This window comes from Neomonachus schauinslandi, chromosome 1, assembly GCF_002201575.2.
Source record: "Neomonachus schauinslandi chromosome 1, ASM220157v2, whole genome shotgun sequence".
Lineage (NCBI taxonomy): Eukaryota > Metazoa > Chordata > Mammalia > Carnivora > Phocidae > Neomonachus > Neomonachus schauinslandi.
The window spans coordinates 44,333,844-44,354,253 of record NC_058403.1 but is presented as its reverse complement, the minus strand read 5'-3'; the positions used below and the strand labels follow the sequence as shown (position 1 = coordinate 44,354,253).

At 35.0% G+C, this 20,410-nt stretch overlaps 1 protein-coding gene across 1 annotated transcript in view; it reads right to left on the bottom strand.

Annotated features, from left to right (window-relative positions):
• The window catches only part of EPHA6 (EPH receptor A6), an 827,849-nt gene that overhangs the window by 83,009 nt on the left and 724,430 nt on the right, over nucleotides 1–20,410 (bottom strand). Inside the window, exon 14 of the mRNA XM_021687948.1 lies at nucleotides 16,554–16,763. Within this exon, the coding sequence (XP_021543623.1) occupies nucleotides 16,554–16,763 (210 nt within the window). The remainder of the gene's footprint in view (nucleotides 1–16,553; nucleotides 16,764–20,410) is intronic.

The following is a 20,410-nucleotide window of genomic DNA, read 5'->3' as shown; positions in this document are numbered from 1 at the left end:
AGACCAAAAGAGAACTACTGTTTTACATATATTTTTCCTGAGAAAAACTTGGGGTTTAATATTAGGATGTCGTTTTCTTATATGCTGAGTAGATCTATGGTCAATTTGATATATGGTAAAATGTTTTTTGTTTTATTTTCATCACCTGGGTTCAGGATATTTTAAGGAATCCTTTTGTCATCCCAACAAATCCAGAATTGAAGAATACTCTCCAGATACTGTCAGCTCTTGATACCTTTACCGTCAGACCTTCTCCGACTGTTATAGCTGAGATTCTGGGACAGAGTAGGCGAAATCAGGCAGCAGTACACCTTATAGCCCCCTGTTCTAATGGGGCCCATTTCTGTCACATCGTGCCGCGCTCATATTTCATTTTTGTTTTTCTCATTCTTGTTTATCTCTTGTAAATTGTGGCCTACTTCACTTATCCTCTCTTCTGTCTTGCATTGTTCCAGGCAAACTAAATTCAAGCTATGTATAGTGAGAGACAAGGGCCTTCACAATCTAGTCCCAACACCCTTCAGATTCCAAAGTTCAGATTCACTTGTGGTGCGTTTCCTGCCAATGTGAATGGCAGGATGGCTATGATTTAGAGAGTAGAGGGATATGAGGAGTTTTTAAAAACTTTTATTAGAGACTATGTTGGAAATGTGACCTGGATTCACATTAAAAATTCAAAGTTAGAAAAACTAGTAAAAAATGAATATAGAGTGATATTTTTTTAAAAAATCCAGAGAACAGTGCAAAATATCAAAAAGAGTATAATAAGTGGTATTATATCTTAAGATTGTTATTATAATCCTCTGTCAATGTTTAATAAGTTTTTAAGAGTAGAAATAAAAAAATACATAGAAATATTTAGCTCAAAACATAATTCAAAATATCACAAAAAATGCTTTGATCTTGAGACTTCCTTATATTACCTCATTTCAGGATAAGAAAAATAACTGTTTACAAAAATATTCCCCCATGAGCTTACTAGGTGCTAAAATGCTTTATATTTTTCTGGGCTATTTCTAGTACTTGAATAAACTGTAATAGTGTTGGTAGGATGGGGGGAAATTCTTACTTGAATAAATGTGGTCTAAATTCTGTGGTTATATAACCTAAAGTATAATCTGAAGTAATGTAGGAAAATAATTTAGAATTGTTTTATAAAAATTAATTTATGTATTACTATCCTCATATCCAAAACAGATTTGGGAAAACATATTCATAAAATCAGTACCATTTTTCAGAGTAGTACCTGCAATTGCTATTATTATTTCTGCTAATTCCTGATACAATAGAAAATCCACTGGAGTATTTTATATTTTATTATCCTTTTTAAGTTTAACCCTTGACTGTTTCCTCTTTTCATTAATAAGAGTTTGATCAGGTTGTTGGGTTTTTATCTACATTCTTCTCATGTATATCAATTAGATATAAGCTACTAAGCCCAAATCTATAGAATCTCATTGCTTTAAATCTCCTCCTAAAACCATCATTGCATTTCACTCTTGCTCTTAATTAATGGCCTCTACATGGTCTCTTAAATATTCTCAAAACTATGAATTTCACTCATATGTGAGAAAACTTAGCATTGGCATTTAAAAATGTCAATGAAAAGTCTGCATGTCTTCTTTTCTTTTTCACCAAGTTTTTCTCTACTCCTATGTCTTTTTTTTTCCCTACCATGTGTAGTTTTTATAAAGTGATCCCAAGAATACTGTAATTTCTAATGTGGAATGTGGAAAATGAATTTCACTTTAGAACCAGAAGAAATATTCTAGGTCAAAATCTAGAAACTGCAATTCCAGCAGTTTCTTCTATTTCCCATAAGGTATACTGGAGTTCAAGTAAAACCTAACAATTTCCAAGTAACTTCAAACTCCATCAACTTTAAATATATTAAACAATCAATGGCATAATTTGAAAAACACACAATTAAGACTGAGATAAAATTCAGCAGCTGGTGCAACCAAATGACTTTGCTATCTGAAAAAAAATTGTTCATCTTTTGGCCACAAGTTACTATCTATCATAGTTTAAAGTATGTTCACAAAATGTTACAGGTCTTCATTAAATGCCCAAAGAGGGGCATACATTTCTACATCAGCCAATACTGGAGAGAAATGATCCTCACAGATAGCTTAAAGAGAAGAACTTGCAACAAGATAGCAAAGAGTGGAGAATACTGAATCCATCAAAACCAACTTAACATCAGAAAGAAAAATTAACACCAGAGCTAACAATTTCACTTTTTAGTATTAAGCATGTTTCACACTGGAAGCTATCTTCTATGAGAAACTAAATAAAATACTGGTTCTACACGGGATACATATTCAAAAGAATAATGTCAGAGAAGCTATCAATTTTTGTTGTACGGTATGTTCTCTTATTAGTGGAATCACAACTCTAGCTTCGCATCTCCCACACCTCTTCCCTCCCCCACCAACCTTTTTCCCACTGTGCTGACAGATCTTTTACCTGCCCGCGACTTCAGTGAGGCTGGTGGAAGAAATAACTGGATATGTGTCTAGATTGTATTAGAGCACTTACTCAAGATGGAGCCTTTGAATAACTTGTTTCACAATTATCTGGGTGTTTATTAAACATCCAGATTTGCATATCATACCTTGCTACGCCTCCCCCAGACCTACTGAATGAAAATGAATCTCTGAGGCTGGAAACTGGGAATCTGCATTTTAAATAAGTGCCTTAGGTGAATTTGATGCTGTTAATCCCCAAAGAGGCTTTGATCCATACTTTAGCTTAATTATTTATTTTTTTAAAAAATTTTTGCTTATTTATTTATTTTAAGATCTTACTTACCTATGTGGGAGAGAGAATGAGCATGAATGGGGTGAGTGGGGGGAGGAGCAGAGGGCGAGGGAGAAGTAGACTCTCTGCTGAACAGGGAGCCTGATCCCAGGATCTCCAGACCATGACCTGAGTGGAAGGCAGATGCTTAACTGACTGAGCCACCCAGGTGCCCCATTTTAGCTTAGTTTATTGCCTTGTTGGTTGTTAACAACATTTCTGTAAAGTGGAGAGTGGACAGCTTTATTAATTCTATTCAAGATGTGGAAATTGAGGGGCGCCTGGGTGGCTCAGTCGGTTAAGCGACTGCCTTCGGCTCAGGTCATGATCCTGGAGTCCCTGGATCGAGTCCCGCGTCGGGCTCCCTGCTCGGCGGGGGGTCTGCTTCTCCCTCTGCCCTCTTCCCTCTCGTGCTCTCTGTCTCTCATTCTCTCTCTCAAATAAATAAATAAAAATCTTTAAAAAAAAAGATGTGGAAATTGAGGCAAAAGGATTTTAAGTTAATGATCCATGTTTATTCGCTGAATTATCGCCAAACTGAGATTAAAATTATAGCCCCAAGTTTATAATCCACTGTTTTTCTACCCATGTTATATCTATAGTGTTTTCTCCATACTTAATGATTCCATATACACATTGGGATATTGAAATGCCTTGATTATGAAACTCCATGGAGGGTGGCATGAAGATGAGAGTATATAGCTCACCCCTTGACTTGGTTAGTTAGTACTTTATATTAAAATACAATGTAGTTCTATTGAATCTGTGTCTTTCTTTAAGTAGCAATTATCTTTAAAAGCAAATGTATTTGCAACTTAAGAACCACGTCAGAAAACTTTTCTAAAGAAAAAGAAGAAATCTCAGCTTTTATAAGAAATAAATGGTATAAACACTTACATTAAAAATGCCTTTCCTTAAAAAGATTTTACTTGTATAGCATATATAAAAAAAAAAAAAAACTTTTGAATCACTAAAAAGAACAAGGTAATGATTCAGTTTCTATAAAAAGAGAATTAAGGACCAGAATGTGTTGGGACCTAAATTATGCAACATATACAGGCAAGAGTAATCTAGAAAACATTATCTTTATGTATAATTCATCTAGCAGCTGCCTATTTGTGACACATATTATACACTGATTAAGAGCATGGTTAAACAACTGAATAATGTGCATGCTTCATATAATAACACCCTGTTCTTATTGCAAGTTTAAAAAGGCAAAACTAGGTACAGTGAAACTTTCTGTGTTTGTTAATTTGAACAAGTCATGATCTGAATATTTGAAAATACTGATGGACCGTGGATGCATTCAGAGCTATTCTTTGCAGAGAGAAGCCCAAGGAAGAGTTTGGGGAAAACTCTTTACAGCCACATTTTCAGTGGCCCTCTTTTGGGTTCCTGTAACGAGCCATGGCAGCAAATGTTAGTCCTATGAAAACCTGATTTGCAAGTAACCTAGCATAAACCAAGTAAGGGATAGCCAGGTAAGAAAATGAATAAATGGGAGAAAAGGTATTTATTTCTTAACAAGGGTACTGATACATTTTTGTAATGTTTAAAAGTAAATTTTATGTCTTTTAAAAGCAGACTCCAAGATCCTGTAGTGCTCTCTCTAGCTTTTGATCTCTTAGTGATTGTTTATAGGCTTGGAAAAGTTGATGACTGTGGGTCTTAATGGTAGGCTCTGGGGTAACAATGAGAGAGAGGTATTGAATCTGAAATTCTAAGGCAGAATCTGAGGTTTCTTGGAATATTGCCCAGAATTCCATTTTAAAAATCAGTAATCATAATTTTTATTTCCTTAATCTTATCTTTCATTTAAAAATAAATGTAGCGCAGTGAAATGACCTTCAGCCACCTTTTTGATTGGGGAAGCTACATTCAAACACTTACACAAACATGTTGTTTAGTCACTGACTAATACCAAGGAGAAACTTTAAATACACTGGTCAGAAAGATGTCTTGGAACTCTGCCAGGAGCTATTTCTCTATTTTTATAACACATATTTTTTTCCTTTTATCATAAAACTAAAATATTCATTGTAGAATAATTTTAAAAGTTCAATAAGCAAAAGATGGATCACCAAAGACTAAGAGATCAATCTCTTTATTTCTATCTTCAAAGACTTTCAATTACTACTATCCACTGACTTTGGCATGGGCATGGGTCTCAGAAGCGAGAGATAGAGGGGAGTTTGCAAATGATAGAAGAGAATTTGCAGTGGGAAGTATTGGAAGAGGAGGAGGAGGAAGATTCAATTGTGGGACAGACACTTTCCCTTAACACTGCAATGGTTAATTGACCTCATTTCCAATGTAAGAGCCATGTGACTTGTGTACCACTTCATTTCTTTTTTTTTTTTAAGATTTTATTTATTTATTTGAGAAAGAGAATGAGAGAGAGAGAACACATGAGAGGGGATAGGGTCAGAGGGCGAAGCAGACTCCCTGCCGAGCAGGGAGCCCGATGCGGGACTCGATCCAGGGACTTGATCCAGGGACTCCAGGATCATGACCTGAGCCGAAGGCAGTCGCTTAACCAGCTGAGCCACCCAGGCGCCCTGTACCACTTCATTTCTTTGGGCCTCAATTTCCTTATCTGTTTAAAACACACACACACACACACACATCTAGGCAAAGCTATTTACACAACATGTCCCAAGTCTCCCCACCACTCTTCATTTTTTCTATTGCCAGTTTATATCATGCTACCATTATTTCCTGTCTAGGGTGGTGTAAATGAGTCTCCTTGCTCTCTCTCCCCTGGACCCTCTACAATTAATTCATTCTCAAATATAGCCAGAGTGAGCTCTTAAAAATGCAAATTCTGTTATGCTATCACCTGCTTAGAATCTTCCAGTGGGTTCCCTTTGTACTTAGAATAAATGTCTACTTCTTTTCATGACTTTTGAGTTTCTGTAGGATCTGGCCCCTCTGTCCTTATTTCCTACTTATCTCTCAATGTGTCAACCATCCTGACCTTATTCCTAGTCCTAAAATATGCCAAGCTTGTCCCCACCTTAGGATCTGTATTTGTTTTCATCTGAGAACATTTGGCTAAAGATCTTCCCTTGGCTCGTACCCTTATAATTTTCAGGTCTCATTTCAAATAGCACCTCATTAAAGAGGTATTTCCTGAACATGCCTTCCAAGGTAGCTACTCACTTTTATTGAAAAAAAAATTAAAAAAAAATAAAAAATATATATCTAATATTTATCACTATCTGAAATGAGATTCCCTTTTTAAAAAACAACTTCATTATTTTTGTTTCCACCATGCTCAAGACTGTAAACTCCATGAGAAAAGCTTGTTTATTGGAATATTTCCAATGCCCAGAACAGTATCTGGCACATAGTACTCAGTACACATGTGCTGTATAAATATCAGATTTTAACTATACATTCAATAGCATGAATACTTAATGTCTGTTCTCTTCCCAGATCCTAAGCACTTTTAGCTCCATTATCCAACTTGTTATCTAATAATATTAAGAAATATATGTTAAATGAATAAATTATAATAATGGCATCTTCAAATGAATCGTATATTTACAGTCTGCTTAGTCTATTCAGTTTGTATGACTGAAGTGATATTTTACTTAAACGTTCATTTTGTCATTTTTCTATTTATGTTCTCTATTAATATGGAGGTTTTCTATCTATTGATTACTGTATCAGAATGTCTTTGGATTACAAGTCATAGAGTTATAGAATGCCCAATTCTCAGGAACTCAAGCAAGTAAGGCATTTAATTAAATTATAAGCAAATAACTGGAGTAAGTGGTTTCCACTTGAATACCACAAATGGTTGTATTGACATAGAAGTGCAACAATTTCATCGGAGAACCAGGCTGTTTGTGGTCAAATGCCCCGCTACTGTACGATATCCCCACATCATGAGCTAGGTTCTTTTGATTTTCCTTCTTGGCCATCCTCAGCTTTGGGGTTGTCGCCTGAGGCTTGTTGCTTCACGTCTGAAAGATGGCTGTCACAGCTCTAAGCACTATATTCAAGGCAAAAAAGAAAAGCAAGGGCCAGTACGACACAGCTCCTTATTCAATATTGTTTCTGGTAGAGCTCAACCGGGAATTTTTCCAGAAGTTGTCATTCTCACTTTCCTGTCCCTTTAAGTGACCAAAGTGTAAAATTTAAGTGTCAAAGGAAAATGGTATAAATATAACTGGCTTATATAAATCATGATTTATTTCTTAGACATGAGCTCATTACAAACATCCTCATTTAAAGATTTTATTAGCAAGGAAGAGATGACAAGAGAGGTTGAGTAGGCAGCTAACAGGGTCGACTAGAAACAGTATAAATAACTGATAACCTTTTTCAATTTATTTGCCATTGATGTGAAGCTTTTTACCCTGGGAATAAGTAAGCTTTTCCACAGAGCTTTCATGTGATTTATCCGGCATTTGTAATGTCTTTCTAGTTTTTATTGTCAACAACAACAAAAGCATTCTTTCAACATCAGAGATGAAACTCGCAATTAAGCATTAGTAATGACTTTATTTCTTCAGGTGGTATCTTTGAAACTCTAGGTTTAAAGTCAGCAGCTTTGTGTTCACTGTCTTACTTTGTCTTTTTTCTGCACAAGATGGGCCAGTGAGCACTGTACTTTCTGCTTGCTGAACATCTGCTGATTGATCTTTCTCAGTAAATCCATTTAGTCTGGGTTTGTTCTAAAATCACTGAGAGCAGGGAGACTAACTCTGAATTAGTGTTGGATGTTGCTAACACAACAACAAACAGCCCCTGGTATTTCCTGTGGTTCTTTGTTAATCATCAGGTGAATGTTGAATACTTTGAGAACTGTGACTGGCATTTGATTAGTCGCCATTGATTAGCATTTAAGTTAGAAGGACTGGATATATTTCAAATGTTTGTAGGTATTAAAATTTTATGTATTATGTGATTTTATGAACCATTTGTCTCGTATCTTATCTATGCTGTAGGCATCCTTTTGTGCTCAAAGCTTTCCACGGGATGTGTTCAGAGACTTAAAAAACAATATTTTCCCCTCTGTGACTCTTTGTTGTAAGTGCTTCAATGTTTGTTACATTTGTTGCTTTCTCCTGCAATTTTTTCATCTCTTTCTGATGCATTAAGGATTATTTTAGGTTCACTTATTTGATGGGTTGTGATTAACAGTGATATCAGAGAAGAAATAAATGTAATTTTACTGAAAAAAATGTTCTTAGAGTTTCAGTCACTTTCTACCCTTTTCTTACTGTTTTAATTATCAGCAATTAATGAAGCAGCCATTAAATAGCATATTATTTTAGGTGCTGGAAAGCCTTTGAAAAATGTAAACGATAACTCTCCTGTCCTCCAGGGTTTTACACAAATCTAAAGGAATTCATTACTTTAACAAAACAAAACAAGTTACTTAAAAGTCACACACCAACCCTTGAGTGCTAAGTAGAAAGTTTTTCAGTGGTCTCTTATCTTCAATAATGCCTTTCCAGGTCTAAATCCTCAGGGTCTTTTCTTTAAAATGCATATTGGAACAACAGAGCACTTGTTTTTTAGATGCTTTGCACAAATGGCAAATGAAGATTTTCCCAAAGCATGGCTCGTTTTCTTAATGGGATGCATTACTTAGCTAGATGGTCCTCTCTGTCTTCCAGATTTCTGATAGAGCTATCTGTTTGTTCAGCACTTTTCTCCTCTGTGTCCGATAATCTTCAAATCTTTTTCATTTGTTTTACTACAAAGAGCTCTGTAATGATCACAAACTGTTGTTTCCTAAGCTTTTTCAGGAAATGATTCTTTAAATATTAATTTCCTCTGGTATTGTTGATTCCCATTTCCATATTATGCTCAGATCTGCCATTGTCAATTCACCCAAGCAGTACATTTCAAAAAAATCTGTGTCCTTCTGATACCACCACTGCAGACACCTATCATTCAGATTTTGGGTCTCTCAGCCTGTGATCCAAGCTGGTGTGTGTGGCATTCACCTCTTGAACAGTTATTGAAGAAGGCTCTTGCTTTGCATTAACACATGTTCTCTTTGGTTTAGTATGAAGCTTTGTTGCCCTTTTGTCCCCACTGTTGGGAATGTGCTTTCTGGCATTTGCGCTCAAAGTGTAGAGACGCTCATTTCTGAGAATATAGCTTCTACACATTAGATCATTAGAATTTCCTTTACAAAAAGCTTATATTGACAAAGGTAAATTAAAACTGAAAGGTTTTCTTCTCATGAGTTAGTCCGTCACAAACACTTGCTGGCTCAAGGGCACGTTTTCTCCTTTGAAATTAGGAAACGTAATATTGGCATATTGATTTCTTCCTCTTCAGCTAATTGTAATGGTCTCTGTATTAGACTGATTTTGATTGACTGCTATCATAGTGTCTGCCAAGTGAGAAGTATTTTTTTGTCAAGAGTCATTTAGTTGTTTTTCCCAAATGGCATAATTCCTTTCTTAGTGATGAATTTGGTTCTTCTCACCAGGATTTTATCATTTTTCATTCTTCCAAGGTTTATTCGTTCGTCATCTTTTTATTGAAAAAAAAAGTTATTTAAATCTTCATGTTACAGCATTCTGATAACATTGCTATTTTTCTTACTTTTTTCCTTTATACTCAGGCTACTGAATTTACATTTGCCTAGAAGAAATTGCCATTTCCTTTACTTTAATTTTTCAGTGAATTCTGTGCAGGAGACTGTCCTTATATGTTGCTTTTTGGGGGGCTAGTAGGCTTCACAATCATCTACCTAAGGGTCTGCCTTTGTGCCTGAAGCAGTCATACCCCCTCCATTTTTAGCTTGGCTAGATCTGGAGAACAACTGAAATAAAAATCATTCTTTAGGCTGGCCCTAGTTCATCTAGGGTAGACTTTGAATAAGATGCATTTTACCAAATGCTATATCTTAGCACAATGTCACCTCTACTATCCATGACTTGACAGAGTAGTAGGATTTCTAAAGATAAAGTTTTATTTTTCAAAATCTAGGAAATTAGAAACATTCTTCATACAAGTTCTTTTAGTCAGTGCATCAGATATTATATGCTTTTAAGTAAAAGCATTTAAAATATTTTTTACTGCAGAACTTTTTACAGTAACTCTTTTATTTAAAATATACAAAAATGAGTAAAAACTCTATGTTTTATTAACAGGTTTAGCATGATCTCCAGGCAAATCTTAATTACTCATATTAAAGCACTTAAAGGCAGAATAGTGAATGATCTAAAATGATTTTTATCTCACCTTTATCAAAAATATTTATTCTTAAAGCTAGACATGCCTTAAGATTTAAAAATTCACTTCAGAAAGTCAAGCCAATTTGTAAGCATTTGAATTAGGTAAAGGAGGAAGGCTATTTAGATTTCCCCAAACTTTGGAATACACAGTAAGTCCCCCTCATGCTGCTCCATTATTTGCCACACTTAGCTCCACGTTGGGTATAGACCATGAATTTCTAGATCGATAAGAGATTTGACTTTTCTCATATCTTACATAAAATATGGGAAGTTAAGAGTTGGAGCTTGGAAGAGGTCTTATGAATGCAAAGTAAATAGAATTAAGATGTTAACAGAATTGTAATTATGCGGATTATGTGTTGTCAATTATGAGTCTCCGTATTTCCACTAAGAAAGTACTTATATGGAATTGTTGCTGTCAAAGAAAAAAGCAAAATTTGCCTTGGATAACAAACATAAAATGAACACAACTGAAAGAGTCAAAGAATCTTAGAGTTTTTAGCAGATATTGTGATAAAATAATTCTTCCATTTTATTTTGATCTTCAAAATATAAGAAAAGGAGTTACTCACTATAATTTAAAAAAATCCATACAGTGTCTGCCATGATATTTAAAATAAAACCTATACCTAAAACAGATCAGTGTGAGCCATAATATATCTTTTAATGTTCTTTTTAGGTAAATAGGACCTCATTTCCATAATTGAGAGCAGAGTCTTATCATTTTCAAGGTAAGTTTAAGACAGGTTGCTTAGCAATATTCAAATGAGAGAGAGTCCCTCCCCTGGAACTGGATATAAAACGGTTGTCCATGTGAATGTGCATCAAGATTCAGAAAAGGAAGAGATTTCTCAGCACCTAAATTATAAAGAGACAGAAGACCATGTAATCAAATGAGAACAATGCAAACTCAGTAAATACTGTATGATTAAGTTAGCCATATATCAATAATTGTGTATGCATTGTTAGGTGTAGTTCATAATCATTCACCAATCTTCCCTCACTAAATGCCTGATAAGCTATTTGTAGAATTGGCATGTAAAAGCAAGAATTCAGTTCTTGTCTAGATCCTACTTTTGTGCATTTTTGTCCTTCTGTCTTTAGCCTCCATGTACATTTCTTGGTTTTCATGCTGTTACTAGTTCTTAAGGTCCCTTTGCAAAGGCTTGATGTATTTTAGTACAGGGCTTACCAGAAAAATCTGCTACTATTAGTGTTGCTTTTCATGCTGCATTGCCCACTTGTGCTGTCCACACACCTAGTGGTTTTATCATGTTTTACTGTATTTGGTTGCTCTTGGACCTCTCTCTGTGTGGTCATTTATCCATTCTCAAGAATCCCTTTATTTTTCGTTATTGGCTCTCCAAGGAAACCAATATGGACCTTAAATATGGTAACTCCATAATAAACTCTATTGAGTACATGCTGAATGAATAGGTCTTAGATCTGAAACAGAACATGTAAAACACTCGTAAGTTGTAGGAAGACATACTAGAATTTCTACTTATATTTATCATAAATCTCATTCTTCTATTTACTTTAGTGTATTTTATAATGTAAATAATATGTTCTCAGGGAGCCTGGGTGGCTCAGTCATTAAGCCTCTGCCTTCGGCTCAGGTCATGATCCCAGGGTCCTGGGATCGAGCCCCGCATCAGGCTCCCTGCTCAGCGGGAAGCCTGCTTCTCCCTCTCCCACTCCCCCTGCTTGTGTTCCCTCTCTCACTGTGTCTCTCTCTGTCAAATAAATAAATAAAATTTTTAAAAATAAATAAATAAATTGGCAAAGTCATCTTACTGGAAAATGTGTATTTATTCTGCTCCTATTTTGATTAGGAAGGGATAGTTTCCATGTAGTGTGCTTTTACTCTAAGAATTATTTTTTTAAAGACTACAAAAAGATCTTTATCCATGATGTCTTCCTGCTTTTAAAACCCTTCACAAGGTTCCCTTTCCTCCAAACCCTTCCTGATGCAGAGTATAAAAACATTTATAAATAATGAGGAAGTAACAATTATATTTACACAGTAAGAGAAAAAATCAAAATCATTTAAGATAAAAGATATATTCTAAGAAAGTTATATATAGATAATACTTTAAAAAGAAAATTATACTTTAAAAATGTATCAAGGGAGCTTGCTCTTTAAAGTTATTTTCATGTAAATGGTTTTTTTTTTTTTAAAGATTTTATTTTTATTTATTTGACAGAGAGAGACACAGCGAGAGAGGGAACACAAGCAGGGGGAGTGGGAGAGGGAGAAGCAGGCTTCCCGCCGAGCAGGGAGCCCGATGCGGGGCTCGATCCCAGGACCCTGGGATCGTGACCCAAGCCGAAGGCAGACGCTTAACGACTGAGCCACCCAGGTGCCCCCATGTGAATGGTTTTATAAAACAGAATAATTTCATATAAATGACTATTCTTTTCCTGTATTTTGTTATACAAGGTTTGTTTGAATTGAAGTACGCCTTCACAGGCAGTAAAGTTTTCTAACATCTCCTTCTTTTAAAGGAAATACAAAAAGAATTTGGAGCCTAAGTACATTTTATACAAAGTCCTAAACATTTTACACACAATTGCAACAGAATGCCAATGTTCAATCTGCCATTATCTCGATGACTTTGAAACAGACTGCCTGTGACCCTTTGTTATAATTTTGCTTTGTAATCTAATGCCATTAGCCAGACCTCTCTAACAGGGATCCTCTGAATTGATTAATAGCATCTCATTCAACTAGTTCAATCTAAAAATATTGGTGCCATCTTTAAATCCTTCTTCCTTCTTATAATTCATATCGAATTAGTTACTGAGTCTTGTGAATTGTATATTTATATGTATTTTTCAATTCTCTACCTTCCTCTTTATTCCAATTGCCACTGTCCTAATTAAAGCCATATGGCCTTTCTGGTCTATAACAATAATGCCTTAACTGGTTTCCTATAACCATTCCTCCTGTCCTTCAAGCCTTCCCTCCTTCACACTGTTGTCAATCATATCTTCTAAGACATGCATGTGTTTGGTCATTCCCCCATTTAAGTAAATCAATGCTGTCTCTTAATTGCCATAGAAAACCTTCAAATTTCTTGAAGTGCCACCCAACCAACTTTGCAATTATTCCTTAGAAACCTGGGTTGTCCACTGTTCCTCCTCCACTATTCCAAACTGTCCACATTTCCACCAACATGTCCATTCACTTCCCCAAATTTCCATATCTTTCCTTTTTCTCTTTCCTCTATCTAAATTCCCTAACAGTCTGTCTAATGAAAGTTTTAAATATTTGGTCCAAATTTTAACTTTTTGTTAAGTCTTCTCCAGACCTCTGTTTTATGGTACTTCCATATTTCTTTTTCAGGCCTGTATGTCAATATTTAATGTGTTGGATAGCTAGAAAGCATGAGCCCACCCTGTAAAAGAATAGCTCTTTGAAGGTAAGAGTGTTGCTGTTTCAAATATCAAATGGTCATATTCATTATTAAGTCAAGTATGATGTTTTGTACCCTGGGAGCCTTTGAACAGTTAAGTATTTCTGATGTATTTTTTAAAGATTTTTTTTTTTTTTTTTTAAAGATTTTATTTATTTATTTGACAGAGACAGCGAGAGCAGGAACACAAGCAGGGGGAGTGGGAGAGGGAGAAGCAGGCTTCCCACTGAGCAGGGAGCCCGATGCGGGACTCGATCCCAGGACTCTGGGATCATGACCTGAGCCGAAGGCAGCCGCTTAACGACTGAGCCAACCAGGCGCCCGACTGATGTATTTTTTAAAAAGTTCTTAATTACAGTCTCTTCAACAGTGGTGTTGGGAAAATTGGACAGCTACATGCAAAAGAGTGAAACTGGATCACTTTCTTATACCTTACACAAAATAAACTCAAAATGGATGAAAGACTTAAATGTGAGACCTGAAACCATAAAAATCCTAGAAGAGATCACAGGTAATAATTCTTTGGCATTGGCAGTAGCAACATTTTTCTAGATATGTCTCCCAAGGCAAGGGAAACAAAAGTAAAATTAAACTATCTGAACTATATCAAAATAAAAAGCTTTTGCACAGTGAAGGAAATAATCAGCAAACAAAAAGACAACCTACTGAATGGGAGAAGATATTTGCAAATGACATATCTGATAAGGGGTTAATTTCCAAAATGTAAAGAACTAAATGACTCAACACCAAAAAAAAAACAAATAATGGGCAGAAGAGACATGAACAGACATTTTTCCAAAGAAGACAAATGGCCAACAGACACATGAAAAGATGCTTAGCATCACTCATCATCAGATAAACGCAAATGTATAATTTTTTTTCATTTTTTTCAAGGCCTTCTTTTCTTTTCTTTTTTCTTTTTATAAATGTATAACTTGAAGCAACTTTTCAAGTTACAGACTATGTAGATAAGATTTTTCTATTACGCATATTATTTCCAACCTTGGAGAATAGTGTTTAAAATTATTATATAAATTATATGCAATATAATATTTATAAAAATTCCAACAAATATGGTCTACTAAAAGAACAAAATAATATGAAATAAAGCATAAAATAGGAAATAACTACTACACTCTTTGTGTAGATGATATACTTGAAATTCCTATTAAATAATATTTTAACTGCTTTTTAAAATGGGAAGCTCATAAATAAATTTAAGATACTAATAAAACTGGCGGGTGCCTGGGTGGCTCAGTCGTTAAGCGTCTGCCTTCGGCTCAGGTCATGATCCCGGGGTCCTGGGATCGAGTCCCACATCGGGCTCCCCCCTCGAGGGGAAGCCTGCTTCTCCCTCTCCCACTCCCGCTGCTTGTGTTCCTGCTCTCGCTATCTCTGTCTCTGTCAAATAAATAAATAAAATCTTTAAAAAAAAAAACAAACTGGCAGGGTAACCCAAATTTTGAAGAATATTGCATGTTGTTGCAAATGGCAAGATTTCATTATTTTTTATGGCTGAGTAATATTTCATTGTATGTTTATACCACACCTTTTTTATCCATTCATCTACCATTGGACACTTGAGTTACTTCTTGGTTATTTTAATTAAGGCTACAATAAACACAAGGGTGCATATATCTTTTCGAATTAGTGTTTTCATATTCTTTGGGTAAATACCCAGTAGTGGAATTACTGGATCATGTGGTATTTCTATTTTTAAGTGGCTACACCAATTTGCATTCCCACCAACAGTGCACAAGGGTTTCTTTTTCTCTACATCTTCGCCAACACCTGTTGTTTCTTGTGTTTCTGATTTTAGCCATTCTGACAAGTGTGAGATGATATCTTATTGTGGAGTTGGAAATACTGCTTTTCCTATTATTATATATATATATATATATATATATAAATACTATTTTCAGGCATGATAGACTTTTATTTTTATGTAGGTTTTTGGTCAAATTAAAAGATCAATAGATACTGCTACCTTATATGTCAGGCTCTCAGAGATTAATTGATTTTCCTTAGCACTATATTTCTTTGTTGGAAAAAATTAGTGAAAATATCATCAATAAAGTAATATAGAGCATTTCCTCAGTGCAAATATAGTAAGGGCATAATATGTTTCATTCATAATATTAAACTTGCATCTCTTTTGGAGTAATTGAATACAGTGAAGTTTCAAAACAATCTAATAGAAAATGAAATAAAAGGGAACTAAATAATGGATTTGCCTCTTCTACAATAATGTGTAAGGTTAGAGAAAGAGGAGAGGATAAAAACCTCTCCTCTTGAATAATTTTACTGATTTACTTTTCATTGAAGGTGACTGTCAAATGAGTCAATGGTGAAGGTTTTGTTGGAAAAATAACAGAATATTGTGTAGTTTTACAAATTATTAGCTTTCAGATAGCTGAAGAAAGACTCTGAGACTGAAATCCTTGAAACAATAACCAAAAAGGTCAATGGAATGAACTGGTTTTGGGGAATTCAGAAATGCTCAAACTATTCATGAGTTAAGTTTAGATCTATAATCTACAAATAATAGTGTGGTTCTAAAGTTTTAGCCTTTTATTCCTGCTCACATTCTCCCCAAGTGTCATTCAGAAAAAAAGTTTAGAGTGTACTTATATATCTCCAGAGAAACCTATCTTGTTTATTTGCAAGTATGATCAGGTCATTCCATAACATTTGCTGTGAGGAAAAAAAGAAAAGTCATTTCATAACCATTGGTTCTCACTAGCACTGACTTAATTGACTCACCACTGGCCTATACAGAACTCCATTTAAAAGAGATAATTATTAAACATCAAGAATACCTCAGGCAAAGGCAGATTTGTTGTGAGGGCAATCAAGACTTGGACCTCAAGCATGATATGAAAGTCCCAGTACAATGGAAGAAAGAAAACAGTCAAATATATGAAGGTTTTTGTTGTTGTTTTGTTTTTTTGACCAGGCACTCAGATAAAGCAAATACTTCTCAACTAAATGATGATGTTAAATTTGGAAAATGACAAGTGTGAGCAGAAAATTAGGAAAACAAAAACAGAATTATTCTTATAATATTAAAAACAATACAAGTAAACAATCTATATTGGAAAAGGACATGTAAACTTACAGTTGTTGTATAAGCAGCTTCTGGATCATCTTCCAGCACCCGGGAGAGACCAAAATCAGAAACTTTGCATACTAAGTTGCTGTTGACCAATATATTCCTAGCTGCTAGATCACGATGAACGTAACCCATATCAGAAAGATACTTCATTCCTGACGCAATGCCTCGGAGCATACCGACCAACTGGATGACAGTGAAATGGCCATCATGTTTCTGAAAGAGAATCACAATGGTTTACATTGATTTATTTTAATGTAGCATGTGTGCGTGCAGGCATGTACGTGTGTGTGTGTAGCATTAAGGAAAACCTTGGAATTTATTTTACTGGATCCAATGAATACAAGCATCAAATTTGCTGACCATGAAATGTAAGAATTTGTTTGACATTGAAAGGAATGGAAAATCTAGCTGGAAGTGATGAAGGAGAACAAACAAAGGATAGAAGAGAACCAACCAAATGAACTTCCAGAAAGACTGATTTCAAAAACTTTAAGTAACAAGAGGGACCTGCGTCAAATTAGGTAGCAGCAATGACTACGAAGAGAACAGAATTCACTTTCCATAATTGTGACTGATGCACCAGCTGTGCACGTGGACAGAAGGACAGCAAAAGCTAGGATTGGATAAAAGCTGTGTAATAACTTGAAAGGTGAAAAACAATTACTCAGGAAAAAGAGGACTTGTTTGCATAAACAAGAAACAAGTTTAGGGAAGCTATAAGAAAGAGAGAAAAAAATACACGCAAAACAGAAAATAACTAGATTTTCCCATTCTTTCATTATATTTAGAGCAAATAGAAAGGAAGTTGTTGGCAACTGACTGAAAACAGGACTATTTTAGCTCCCAGTTGGAAAGATTAAATGAAATCGTATGAATAACAAGCCAGGCACGGCACTGGTACGCAGCTCGATCCCTTGATTGCTTATTCTTCTCATCTTGATTTAAAAATAACATTTTTTAAAGGAAAAAATTCAGTTGTCATCCATGCAAGATGTGTGCACCAATAAGACCAGACAAACAGTACCTAAAAATTAGAGAAAAATAAAATAAAAATATTTTAAATTTGAAAAATAATGCATATTGCTCTACATAGTTATTTGGGGATAGCTGTCTCCAAAGGAGTTATAAAGAAACATGAAAGATTCTCGAGTTGGTTTTATACACTAGGTAACATTTATTTATGAATGTTATTAAAATGAATATCTAGCAAAAGACTATTGAGCTATATTACCTTATACAGTGTGGTAGATGCATAAATAAGAGTTATCTTAAAATTTGCAAAGTTACAGCAGTTTTCATGGATAGCTGATTTAAAACTATAGCATGGGTTAAATACGGGGGTGATCTGACTGTATCGCAGTGACGCAGTATCCTATACAACGATGATTCACTGGTCAGTTAAATGAAGAAGCTTCTATTACAAATGAAATAAACTTTGTCTTTATATCAACTTATCTCCCTGATAACTCTCTGATAATATCTCCCAACTGAAGTGCAGAGTAAGGAAAAGAACCCTCTCTTAAAAGAAACATTCTATAGCAAGAGTATCCGTTTAAGCAGGCTCTTCTGTATAATTAATGTATAAAAGATAACCTAGCAAAGAAAATCTTTGGTGTTATTAGCTCTTTATGTTTCCAATCCATCTTCCTAGACAGGGCACTATGAGATGAAATCTGCCTCTTCTATCATGTACCCTACCTACGACTCCTCTATTAGGACTCTCAAAGCCTTTCAGTAGAATTCAAAACATAAATTCTTTTGGCCTAGAAAGGATTACACTAAATTTAAAGAGGTGGCTCTTTTACCTATTAGAAATGAAGTTGCCTGGTATCACAGTTCTCATCAATGCAGAATTTCTGCATGGTAGGAAATGTTAATGGACCATCTGAAAACTAAGGAATGCCTCAGTTTTTTTATCTGTACAATGAGAATAGAATAATCTAACTCAGAGGTGCAGTGAATATCACATACAAAACACAAAGCACAGCCCCTGACTTATTTTAATAATAGTTATTATAATAAAACCTTGTTGTACTACAATTACATGTAGTTCATGTAATTTTAATATGAGTCAGAAAATTCTCCTCTCACTTTCCTGAAAAATCAATTGAGCAACATAAACTCCTTCATCATAAAAGGAAATCATTATTTAATTCCAGGTTGAAATTTAATTTCCTATCTATTCTGAGACTGACACAAAGCACCAAGTTCTTTCTTTTTTTTTTAAGATTACTTTTTTAGAGCACTTTTAGGTTCATAGCAAAATTAAGAAGAAAGTATAGAGATTTCCCATATATCCTCTGCTCCCACACATGCATAGCCTCCCCCATTATCATTCCCTCACCAGGGAACTATATTCTTGGTATTCTACATGCTATGGGTTTGGACAAATTTCTATTGACATAAACCCATTTTATACCACACAGAGTATTTTCACTGTCTTAAAAATCCTCTGTGCTTCACCTATTCATCCCCAGCTCCCCAAACCTTGGCTACCAATGATCTTTTTAGTTTCTTCATAGTTTTGCCTTTACCAGAATGTTATATAGTGGAATCCCACAGTAGGTAGCCTTTTCAGTTTCTTTCACTTCATAATATGCATTTAAGTTTCCTCCATGTTTTTTCATGGCTTGATGGCTCCATTCCTTTTAGTGCTGAATAAAATTCCTTTGCGTGCACAACAGTTTTATTTATCCATTCACCCACTGAAAGACATCTTGGTTGCTTCCATGTTTTGGCAATTATAAATAAATAATTATAAATGTTTATAGCATGTTTATAGCTGCAGGCTTTTATGTGGATATATGTTCTCAACTCCTTTTGTTAAGTACCAGGGAGGGCAATAGCTGGTATGTTTAGTTTTGTAAGAAACCCCCAAATTATCTTCCAAAGTGGCTGTACCATTTCGCGTTCCTACCAGCAATGAAGGAGAGTTCCTGTTGCTTCACATCCTTGCCACCATTTAGTGTTACTAATTTTGGCCATTCTAATAGGTGGTGTCTCATTACTTCAATCTGCATTTTCCTGATGACATATAGTATGAAGCACCCTTTCATGTGCTAATTTTCCATCCGTATATTTTTTGTGGAGTGCCTTTTAAGGTCTTTGGCCCATTTTTAAATTGGCTTGTTTTCTTATTGTTGAATTGTAAGAGTTCTTTGTATATTTTAGGTAAGTCCTTTATCAGATGTGTCTTTTGCAAACATTTTCTCCCAGTCTGTGGCTTGTCTTCTCATTTTCTCAACATTGTCTTTTGCAGAGCAGAAGTCTTAAATTTTAATGAAGTCCAGCCTATCAGGTCTTTTTTCTTGGATTGTATCTTTGTAGTTGTATCTAAAAAATCTTTGCCATATCCAATGTCATCTAAGTTTTTCTCCTATATTATCTTCAGGAGTTTTATAATTTTGTGTTTTACATTTAGGCCTGTGATCCATTTTGACTTAATTTTTGTGAGGGGTGTAATGTTCTGTGTCTAGTTTTTTGTTGTTTTTAATTTTTGCATGTGGATATCCAGTTGTCCCAACACCATTTGCTGAAAAGACAATTTTTGCTCTATGGTATTGCCTTTGCTCTTTTGTCAAAGATTAGTTGACTACATTTATTACAGACTTTCTATTCTGTTCCACTGACCTGTTTGTCTATTCTTTCACCCTTAGCACACTGTCTTGATTCCTGTTTACGTCTTGAAGTCAGGTAGTATCAGTTCTCCAGCTCTGTTCTTTTTCAATACTGTGTTGGCCATTATACGTCTTTTGCCTCTACATGTAAACTTTAGAATCATTTTGTCGATATCCACAAAATAACTTACTGGAATTTTGATTGGGATTACATTGAAAATATATATCAAGTTGGAAAGAACT